Source organism: Polypterus senegalus, chromosome 11 (assembly GCF_016835505.1).
Source record: "Polypterus senegalus isolate Bchr_013 chromosome 11, ASM1683550v1, whole genome shotgun sequence".
Taxonomy (NCBI): domain Eukaryota; kingdom Metazoa; phylum Chordata; class Cladistia; order Polypteriformes; family Polypteridae; genus Polypterus; species Polypterus senegalus.
Window position 1 is genome coordinate 55962010 of NC_053164.1, and position 11237 is coordinate 55973246.

Consider the following 11237-nt stretch of genomic DNA (forward strand, 5'->3'; position numbering starts at 1 on the left):
GTATTTGTCAGCAGCCTAAAAGTTCTGTAGCCACATTTACAAAAACACCAGTGATGTATATAATGTAAGACCAAAAAGAAAAGGACAACAAAGACTAATGGAAAACTGGCTCATTGCCAGTCTATTTACATATTTGCAGGACTGTAAAGAAAGGGACATAGCATTTCATGCATGCATTACAATTCAGGCGGATATTAGGAAAGAGCTGGTCTAAAACCTCCTCAATGTCTGTCAACACCGATGGCCACACAAATTTCTCTAAGCAAACTGTTTCACCTTCTTGTCCTCAATTTATAGAAATATGTGAAATATATGACCAGCTTGGCTAAACTGCTTTTGGATGATGCTAACTCAAAAATGAAGTAATCAAGCACAATGATTGCAAGGCCTAAGGATTAGTATTTTATTATTAAAGGGACCCAATACATAGTTTGGAGAAAACTAACCCATGCCATGTGTTAGACACAAGGTGCAGATAATCTGGCAGATTTTTTATACACTCTTATACTATAATCTAGAAGTAATTCCCCAACTATTACACATAATATATTCAACAGTTTTCTAGTATATTCATGCAGCGCTACAATAGTTTATTAATAATATCAGAAATACAGATGTTTCCTTATTTTATCACACTTACATTCTGTATAATCCCCTTGGGATTAATAAAGTATCTATCTATCTATCTATCTATCTATCTATCTATCTATCTATCTATCTATCTATCTATCTATCTATCTATCTATCTATCTATCTATTTTAGGGATTATAGTTTTAAGGCTGATGTAGGTTGAGCATTAATGTAATGCTTTAATATTCTGTCCATAAGAAGAAACTTTTCCTTATTCTTTTAAAAGTAAAAGCAAAGTTGGTTTTAAATGGCTTAAATGTTGTTCCACAATATATTCTCATAACTTATCAACCTATAAAAAAACTTATTAAATCTTAATTAGTTAAACAGGGAGCCAATACACTCATATGACAGGGTCCAGATGAATTCTATGCCTTTGCATGTTATGTTATTACTAAGGTTGAATCTTATCAGCCATGACTTTTTTAAAAAAATTGAATATGCTACAAGGATGTATAAAGTTTTCCTTCTATGGGGGATATGGTAACATATCACTACAATTGTTAAATAAGATTGTGTGTCCTTTCAGACTTTTGTAGGGAAATTAAGGGTATGTTTACATATTGTTGAGGACGGCTGGGGATCCTGCCCAGCCGGGGCACCAGGAAGGACTGGTAGAGGGACAATACCTCCCCTGGGCCACAAGAAGGCAGCCGCCCTGGTCTGCATGGGGACCACGGGATCAGAGCTTGGAAGATCATTCCTGTTGGGGCTGTGGCCACTACCAGGGGGTGCCCGGGCAATTATGGAGCCTTGGATGGCAGCAATTCTGCCACACCAGGAAGTGCTGCCAGAGGAGCATCAGGAAGCACCTGGAGCACATCCGGGTGATGTATAAGAGAGGCCGCCTCACTCCAATCGGGTAGTAGGAGTAGAGGCAGAGGACAGAGCCTGTGACGGGAGGAGTGGAGGCAGTAGAAGGAAGTTGGAAGAGAAAGAGACTGAATTGAGGGTGAATTGGGCACTATATTGTGTGCATTGTGTTGTGAAGAATTCAAATGTGTTTGTTTTGGGAAATTCTGTGTCTGCCTTTTTGTGTTTGGGTTCAAACTCCACAATATCCTTTTAGAAATTACGACTCATTTTCAAATGGCCACTTACCAAGAAACAAGAAAAAGCAGAATTTCTCTACAAAGTCTGAATGAGGCTCACATTACGCACCTCCAACAGTCCAGCAATGACCTGAAGATGTGAGGAAAGTTGTTACTTAAAAAAACTAATGTACAAATACAAATTCCATGATAAAAGTACCTAGTAATGTGGCTGAAGGGGTCATAAAAACTGAAGAATATAAAAAGTCACTCCACCTTGTTGGGTTAGCTAATATCTCATCCAGACAATTATTACAAGTTTTCAAGGTTTCTTCTTCTGTGTCATTGACTTTTGTGGACTTTCAAACCACAGAGCTCTTACTTTTTCTAGTGACTATAAACTTTTTTTTTTATTCGTTTTACCAGTGTTTAATAATGCAGTCAAATTTCAGCAAGTATCCCAACCCCTATCTCTTTTTTCATACAGTTAATTAACTTTTCTAGGTAACCATCAGATTCTTCCTTTCTGGTTACATGGACTAAACGTTGACGGTGTTGACAATTTTAAGTTTGTCTTTTTGTGCACATCTTTTAAGAATAAACAGACCAGTCCAATCACACAATGTTTTCAACCTTCCATGTTGTTTTAGATACAGTAAGAAATGTGATGAGCTATCTCAGGGCTAAATTCAGGTCATCCATGCATTGTCTCATCCTGTTATCCAGTTCAAATTTACAAAGAACTGGTGTCTATCTTGGTAGCACTGAATTCAAAGTGGAATAGGTAACACTTAATAACAGGACACACACAAATATAATATACTGTAGGTCCTACACACTCACATATATATGGGCATTTGTATCCCACCCAAATTATTCAAGCAGGGTAACAGAGAAAAACCCAGAGAACAAACAGGCTGGATTGGGTCTGTGGGACAGAAGAGCTGACAGCTGTGCCTCCTAAATTCAGTTCAGTTAAAATGATCCTTAGACCGTAAAGTGCACTCAGTTACTAAGTCCAATTACAAGTACAGGGTAGTTAAAAAATAAAAACGTTTACATTTATGTAGAGGTAAACAGAATGTGTGTCTAATTTTCGTTACTTTTTTAAGCATGAATACCTTTTACACATTTTGTCTTTAGTAACTCCAATTCTGAACATAGAGCAAAAAGTGACACAAAAACTATGCAATACATCATATGAAATATATACAGTAATAAAAGTTTTAATCATCAGAAGGATTTTAATTGTACAGTATATTACAGTTGTTCTAGGTTGTTGGTGCTGGGCAATGGCTGGTAGCTACCCAAAATTACAGACAAACACCATAAAGGTCCGCCAATGGATATTCAATCTACATAGCCATCTGTACCCCAAGGTACATCAATACTTCTGACAAGTATTAGCTTTTAAAACGCACAATTGAAAAGTAAACGGCCCTAGCTGCGGCTCAAAATGAGTATGGAACAATATGGTAAAATAATAATTATTCTCCTTTTTTATAAGCAGGATTTTGGAATGTTAAAAAAGGAAATAAATAAACAAAAAATAAATCATTTTCTTTCTTTACTGTAAATTGTAAATAAACTTTCTCTTGGTAACTTCAATTTTTCAACCATTAATATTTTTCAAGTATAAGAATAGAAAAGCACGTTTTATTATTAATGGAAAAAAGGCTTATGCAGTTTGTTTTTATGCTAATTTCGTTTCTGTGCTTTCTCTCTTCCCGTTCAGTTTTTTCCCAATTTCCCTGTTTCTCATCACACGTTACTTTCTAGGCTTTCATCACTTTCAGAGGAGTGGCTGTGCGCAAGCGCGCGCTCTCTTTCTCTGTGCTCTAAATCGAAAGAGTTTTTTTTTTTCCATTTTGCTTGAATCTCAGGTTCCTTTTTTTATCTTTTATCTTTTGCCGCCCACAATGACTGACATAATCGGATTTCCCCAAACACTAAAGTTGGTTTTAAAAAGCGGGACGCATGGCGATCTTGGCATCACTTGAAGGAAAACTAAGCAAATTGCACTTTAACGCAAAGAAGTGATCTTACATTAGTACTTGTATCTTTTTAACTTATTTATACTAAACGTATTTGAGTAGAGCACGGAGTGTAACTGCTAGAATAATGTCAACGAAGACAGTTTACGACGTGGAGAGTGGAAGCGCAGTGGTTTTACTGGAGGAGAAGCAACGGAGGAGCTGGATGGGCAGCTGGTTCTGCGCCAGTGTTGCGCTCCTCACGACCCTCCTGGCCGTGCTCTGTGTGTGCCAGCTGCTACGGACACAGATTGTCGCCGACCCCGCTAAGGTGAGTCGCATCAATTTTAAATGCAAACTCTTCATGAGTTCGCATATTACTGCAGAAATCCTTCCGGCTAGGAAGCTACTTCAGATGTGCAAAGCGGACAGTGTGAATGTAACTGCAGGAATACAGGGAACCACGTGGGGAAGTAAATATGTGACACGTTAAATTCCTCAGGCTTTCGCTAAATACCTGCAAGCACTGGTGAATACCAGACACTCTCAAAATAAATACAGGATGTGAAAGAACCGAAGCTATACCCTTATCTGAAGAATCAAAATGACTTCATGCAGTTTTCTCTGAAGTAGTTGCACTGCTTTGGTTAAGGTCCTTTTTAGAACGTCTTTGTAAGTTTTGAGATGCAATAGATACAGATTTTGACTTTTAATATTTGCAAACATGCAAAGTCGGGTTAGGTTGCTCAGCAGGGAGAAACATACTCTTAGACCATGGAAAACTGATTCCTCAACACAAATGTGAATAGCCATTCATAAGAGGGTGCATGATTGCCAATAAATCAGTGTGAGGGTTTCAATTCTTGCTTATTGTAAGCTACTTCTAAAGGTAATAGATATGAAACAGGCAGTCAGTCAGTCATTTTCCAGCCCCAGTCTTGCAAATGATTTGAGTAGTCTGGACTACCTAGATATTATTTAGGAGAGTGATCACAGTATTTAAAACTTGCATCTGTACAGTTCATAACCCACATTTCCTGTTTAGGAACTGGCATTATGAAGTATAAAGTGAGAACTACACCTTCTGAACCCATATATCCAGTTCAGTTCAGGAACTGGCAGTATGGAATGTACAGCGAGATTTCATTCTGGATAAGACAGTAGTGCACAACAGTTCAGGCATGCACACCTCACATCAACATTAAGTCGCCTGGGGACAAGTCACAGTTGCTGCTTTGGCAAAATGTGTATTTGGTAGGAGAGAATTACCTGGTGCAGGGACGAGGATGGGAAGAGCTTTACTGTAGAGCTGGGATCAATGAAAGCAGCCTTATGAGGATAGGACTGAGAATCAAAAGTTCAAAGTTTACTCCAAAACGTTGGTGATAGCATCGATAAACTTTACAAACGGTAACACTGAACTTTCAAAGGTGGGTATTTTTGCTCAGTTGGCCATGAAAGACTAGCCTAGCAAGAGTGAGCAGGGGGGTTGGTTGCATGTCTGTCATCGTATACAGAGCTGGATCTTGGCTTGAACTGAATGTTGACAATATCTATCTATCTATCTATCTATCTATCTATCTATCTATCTATCTATCTATCTATCTATCTATCTATCTATGTGATAAGTAAATACCTTCTTTAAATATACAGTATGTGTGTTTTGTATAAACTGTACTGCGTGCTTTACCAATTTAAACTTGGTATATTTATACATATATAATAATAATGACAACAATGATAATAATATTTTTTTATTTAAATAGCACCTTTTCTATGCTCAAGGTGCTTATATATACATCACACTGAGCTTAAGTAGTGTGATGTGTATCATTTTGTTTATTGAATAAAAGGCATATTAAACATAGATAAAATCTGACACATGTTCAACTGTGGAGAACAGCATATAGCACCTTTGTTGATATGTTACCTTTTTTTGGGGATAAACACAAAAATATGTGATACTTAATTATGAAATTAAGGAAAACACCAAATGGAAAAGACTCCAAAACATAAAGATTACATAAAAACAAATATGAAATAAGGTCTTGTCCCATTTGTTTAATATAAGACTAACTTTAATTTCCTTGATATTGCGCACAAGCTGACAGTTTCCAAGACTTTGCTTTTTTTTTTTAAACTACAGTATATATCTAAGACTACACCTTCATTACTAAAGATTCAAACAGCCTAGTGGTTGAACAAAGAATCATTATATGTGTTCATTTTTTTCCCACTGGCCTCCTCAAGCTTTAAACCCTTGAAAAGTTGCCATTTTATTGTCAGTGTGACATTCTAACACGTATTTTCAGCCTCTGCACTAAAGTGCAATTAAATCAAGTCTGTTGTGAATACTTGCAGATGAATATGTTTCCTGTTATGATATGTATGTGAGTAAGAGTTTGTTCAGAACAGCAGCGACCACAAAGTTTAAGAAATTCTGTTCTGATACATTCCTTTTTTCTGATACTTTCAGCTAATTATTTTTGGAGAACACTTTGTAGTTTAAATAGTTCAGTTGTGTCTACTCATTCAAACTGTGTGCATTTGTAAATTAAACTGGTTTTATGAATACTGTGGTATGGAAGTTTTAAAACATATATATTTTCTCTTGTAGACTTTGGACTTTGGGGAAGAGCATCTTGAAGCACCTGGTGAGTTTTATTAATTCTTTTTAATAATACAGTCCGCTTTTGTATTTGACTTCCAATCATACAATAAGAAGGAAATCCATGCAGTGTAGGTCCTAGTAAGCTTTTGAGCATTTTCTTTTTCTTATCAAGTGTTCATTAGCACTGCTGTCTTATTTGACCTGCCCTTTCAAACATGCACATTCCTCCTTTTAACCAAAGTGTTAAAAAAGCCTGTATACATCTCATCATGAACGCTGAACACTACAATCCAGCCAGACACATGTTTCATGATGTCAACAGACAGGTCTAAATATTTATTGACTTGGGGAAACCCCTCCATTTTTTTTCTCTCAATTATACAAAGATGATGAAAATGTGACAATTCCATATAGTAGTCTTTTTAACTTAGACTTAAAATTAGATCAGGAGTCTGCTAACATATACAAATGTTCATCTTCATTCAGACTATATAATTTTAATCAACAGATAAATAATCAAGTTAAACGTTCTAATAAATGAGACCTAATTCCTATAGTGTTCAGGAATGTGATTCTCTACCCACTTCTAATGATGTCACTCTCCTCTGCAACAAAAGCCTGACATATTTCCCATGCAGGAAATTCCCCTGGGCCCGTGGCCTTTATAATTACCCGAGTATATTCTTTTTTGAATAAACTAACTTTATGTAAATATTTACCTTAGATTATGCAGAGTGACATAATGACTAGTCTATTTTAAGGAAAAAAATCATTTACATTTGCAATTTTTATGATATACTAAATGTTTTGAATCTGAAAATGATCTATTTTAGCCTGAAGTTAACATTGTCTCTCTTTTTTTCTAATTTTCAGTTTACCATAAAAGATCACTAAAGCCAAATGCTACTGACTCTGGCAAACCAGCCACACACTTACAAGGTAAGATATTTAAGAAAAAACTTAGTTTTATTATATTATATTATATTATATTATATTATATTATTAACATTAATTTTCAGAGCATTATTTTTATGTGCTGGTAATTTTCAGAATATATCATGGCTTGAATAATTTTCATTTAAATGTAAATGTTAATGAAAATGGATTACCTTATAGCAGAAAAGGGGGAATAGTTCCAGTTTACACAAAAAATTGAATAAGTTCATAAATAAACCATCCAACCATTCATGTCTAAGCCAAATTATTTCAAATACGGGCTTATCCCAGCAGTGCATGCATGATACAAGACGGCATCAGTGTTTCATAGGATATACTCATGCATACAGCATATTACCGACTTTTTATTTTCAGTTAATCTAATTTCCATGTTTTGGGGATTATAGAGGAAAAATGTAATACTGTAAAAAATACTTTAGTCAGAAGGTGAATGTGGTGACCCTTCACAACAACTGAATGTGAACCCAGTCTCCTCTAAGCTGTGAGACAGCAACAAAATGCACTGCACAGCTTTACTCACCAAATCCATAAAACATTTGTTTTTAATCTTTAGAAGCAATTCTGTCACATTAAAGATCATATTTTGCATTTTTACTTGCCTTATGTGTTAAAGGTGGTGGAGTTTCCCACGCTATCAAAAGGTCTAAACAAGTAACTTTTAAACCCTCTGCTTTAGCAACATAGTAGGTGGAGAAGGATGTGGTTACCTGCTGGAATGTTAATAGTTTTCATAGAAGAACTTCTTAAAAAGTTAATTTTAACTTAGGAGGATATCTCTAAGTAGTCTTTGAACTAAATGTGTTTAAAGTAAATGAAGATTGCACACAAAGATAAGCACTTAACATAACAGGTAGTTGCTGTGCTAAAAACTCCCATTCTCATGATATGATTCTTTTAATTTTTAACAAAACAATATACAGTTGGTACTTGAGATTGAGGTGGCCTTTCAAATTGTTGCAATTGTATTATTTTACAGTATATGAGAGTGAGGAATTATAACCATGTTTTAGTCATTATGAAAAGCCTCAAATTAACATTTTCTGCTGTTTAACCACAGACTGCACTCATAAAATCTAATCAGGTCAGGTTTCATTTTCTTTTGTCTCTGAATTATCAGATTAATTTTCCCATCTTTGCAGCCACCGCATTAATTGTAGTAGAACTGCAGCCGCCTCCCCAGCAGCCCGCCCACTAAACCCCAAATGCATCCTGAGTTGCAGCATTTGAATGGAGAAAAGCAAATACAAAATAATAGCATATCATTCTCCAACCAGCTTTACCCAGTTTTGGGTTGTTGAGGGCCGGAGCCTGTGTTATGGTATGTGGGGCTAATTGTGCCCACCTTCGCTCACTTGCTAGATTGTAATCAGCAGCTTTCACAATTTCATTCTCATTGAGGAAACCACATAATTAAATTCTCAAAATGTTTTCATGGTTTTGTTTTAAATTGGCTCATAATTTAAATTCCAGGTTGTAGTTATTATTGCAGCTGTGCTGTATGGAACAGATTACTCTAGCACTGAAACATTAATTAAGAAAAGTCTGAAATTCATTAGAAACTAAGGAAAATGTTTTTAAGACCCTAGACTATTAATGAAATACATAATGATCGCTGGTTGTGTTGGATTCTCCACTACTCACAGTATCACTAATTCAAAGCTTTGTCAGCTGTCTATTTTTTTTAAACCTTATTAATATTTTTTGCATTCTCTATTTTTATTCAGCCTCCGTTTCAGATGCATCAGAGCTTCACTGGAGGAACGACGTGGATCAGGCATTTCATGTAAATGGGCTGAAACTGCAGGGCAACAATCTCCTTGTCCCCAAAACAGGACTGTATTTTGTATACTCTCAGGCATCATTTACCGGGGACTGCAAGGATGGCGAGACGGTGTACTTGCTCCTGAGCATTCAGCGTAAAGCCATTTCCTACTTAGAAAACCGGCCGCTCCTGAGTTCAATGAAGACTGTGTGTGGTGATGCAAAGGATTCTAAAGATGTGTGGTTCAAATCGATCTACCAAGGTGCAGTTTTCAAGCTAGAAAAAGGTGACCTTCTTGAAACGAATATCTCTGATGTGAGCAAGCTAGATACTGCATCTGGGAAAACATTTTTTGGGGCCTTTCACATATAAGGAGAGATTTGTGTGAACTAGGTTTGCAGATTCCGTTAGAAAAATATTGATATACAATATATCAATATATATGCTACCTAAAAAGGGTTAAATGGGGTAAACTAGACTATTTACAGTATTTATGTGTTATAGTTATTTATTATATTTATTATTAGCATAATTTATTCAATTTGTTTGAAAAGAACAATGTAAACGGGTATGTTAACTTATTTTTGTATTTATTTATATTTATTTATTTTATTTATTATTTCAGGGTGCATTTGTGTAATGTAAACTGACATTTTTGTGTTTGAAATATTTTTGTTTTTTTACAAATCTAAGATTGACTTTTAAGAGTGCTGTATTAATTTATCACATTAGGAACTGTATGGATGTGACAGAGAAAAATCCATCTGTCCATTTTCTAAACCTGCCTATCTAGAGTCTATCCCAGGAAGAACCAATCAAAAGACAGGAATAATCCCTGGACAGGCTGCCAGGCCTTCACAGGGTGAACACAAACACACACACACATCAGAGGCCAATTTATTTTTGCCATTCCACCTAATTGCATGTGAATGTGGGAGAACATCGGAGCACTCGAGGAAACCCACACATACACAGGGAGAATGTGCAGACTACACATATAGAGAAAAATCAGACAATAAAAGAGACAAGATATTAACTTTGGATGTAGCTAAGATTGAGAAACTACTTCTCTTATGCATTAATGCACTGCTGACTGAAAGATGAAAATTTATAAATTAGCTTTAAAAAAAATAATTTTGGGGGAAAAAATAGGAATTGACTGATTCTCTCCCCTGAAAACTAGCTGCTTCTATATTTCTGAGACACAAGTATATAGAATACTTTAATATGAACCAGTCTGCAGAATATGATACAGCCATTTTTACTGTGTTCATATCAAGTAGTTTACATAATTATATAAGGAAATTAATTTCAAGTAGTTTTGAGGTGCTAATATTTAAATTGGCATCACCTATCAAGTATTTTACAAATGATACTGCTCAGGTGTATGGCAATATTGAAATGTGTATTACTGAAAGACATAAACTTAATTATACATTACTTCTGGGGTGGCACAGTAGAAGATTGAGTGGCATTGCTGTTTCCCAATACTTGGGCACCAGTTTGATTCCTGGCCTTTGTTCCTTTCTATCCGATGATTTCCTTGACTAAGGTGGTTTTGGTTCAATATGACCCTGTAATTGATAAGCAAGTTCAGAAAAGGAAGAGATGATTAAATCTCTTAATCACAGTATTGTAGTTTGAAAAAAAAAGAATTTCTTTTGTGAAATTATGCTGCTTACATTTCACATCTTTGCTTGATAAAAAGGCAAAAGTGATGTGACATTCAACTGGTACAAGATGCTTCTTGATGAAAATGTTCATTATAAAACTTGTCTATGAATAATTAATTTCTTTGGAGAGCTGTAATAAAATGTTTTATATTAAAACAGTTTCAACAAGAAATGTTATAGTACATATACTACTGCACTATTTATGATATGTTGCATTTGAAACAATTTATATGTTTTACCTTTGTTTTAATAAAATAATTTTTATTTCATATAACCTATATTTGATTTTTTTCTTATTTAAAACCATTAACATTACATTAATTGTTCAGTATGTTTTCAGTAGCACAGTCACTGTCACATACTCAAGTTATGTTAACAAACAACAACCTTTAGAAACACAAAATTTGAAAAATGTAAACTATAGAAAGCAGTATCATCTACAGCTTTTACAAGTTAGCCAACACAGTCAAGTAGTGGTTAGAAATACTTCTTCATGGATGCAGCATCCTAAGATAGAGTTTCACACATGGAGTTTTTCTTCGGGTTCCTCAGATTTCATCCATATTCTAAACACATTTTTCAGGTTGATCAAGGATGCA

At 35.2% G+C, this 11237-nt stretch overlaps 1 protein-coding gene across 1 annotated transcript; it reads left to right on the forward strand.

Moving 5' to 3' along the window:
- Positions 1–3570: 3570 nt before the first annotated feature.
- tnfa (tumor necrosis factor a (TNF superfamily, member 2)) lies at positions 3571–9957 on the forward strand. The gene is made up of 4 exons (XM_039768687.1): positions 3571–3966; positions 6253–6289; positions 7120–7185; positions 8928–9957. The coding sequence occupies exons 1-4, from the start codon at positions 3784–3786 to the stop codon at positions 9335–9337; spliced, it is 696 nt and encodes a 231-aa protein (XP_039624621.1). The 5' UTR covers positions 3571–3783; the 3' UTR covers positions 9338–9957.
- The last annotated feature ends 1280 nt before the right edge of the window (positions 9958–11237 follow it).

Bases quoted from the DNA above. Each gene is read 5' to 3' on its own strand.
- tnfa (XM_039768687.1), top strand. From the start codon at position 3,784: ATGTCAACGAAGACAGTTTACGACGTGGAGAGTGGAAGCGCAGTGGTT. The intron at 3,967-6,252 runs GTGAGTCGCATC...TTTCTCTTGTAG, and splicing joins TTGTCGCCGACCCCGCTAAG to ACTTTGGACTTTGGGGAAGA. The intron at 6,290-7,119 runs GTGAGTTTTATT...TCTAATTTTCAG, and splicing joins AGAGCATCTTGAAGCACCTG to TTTACCATAAAAGATCACTA.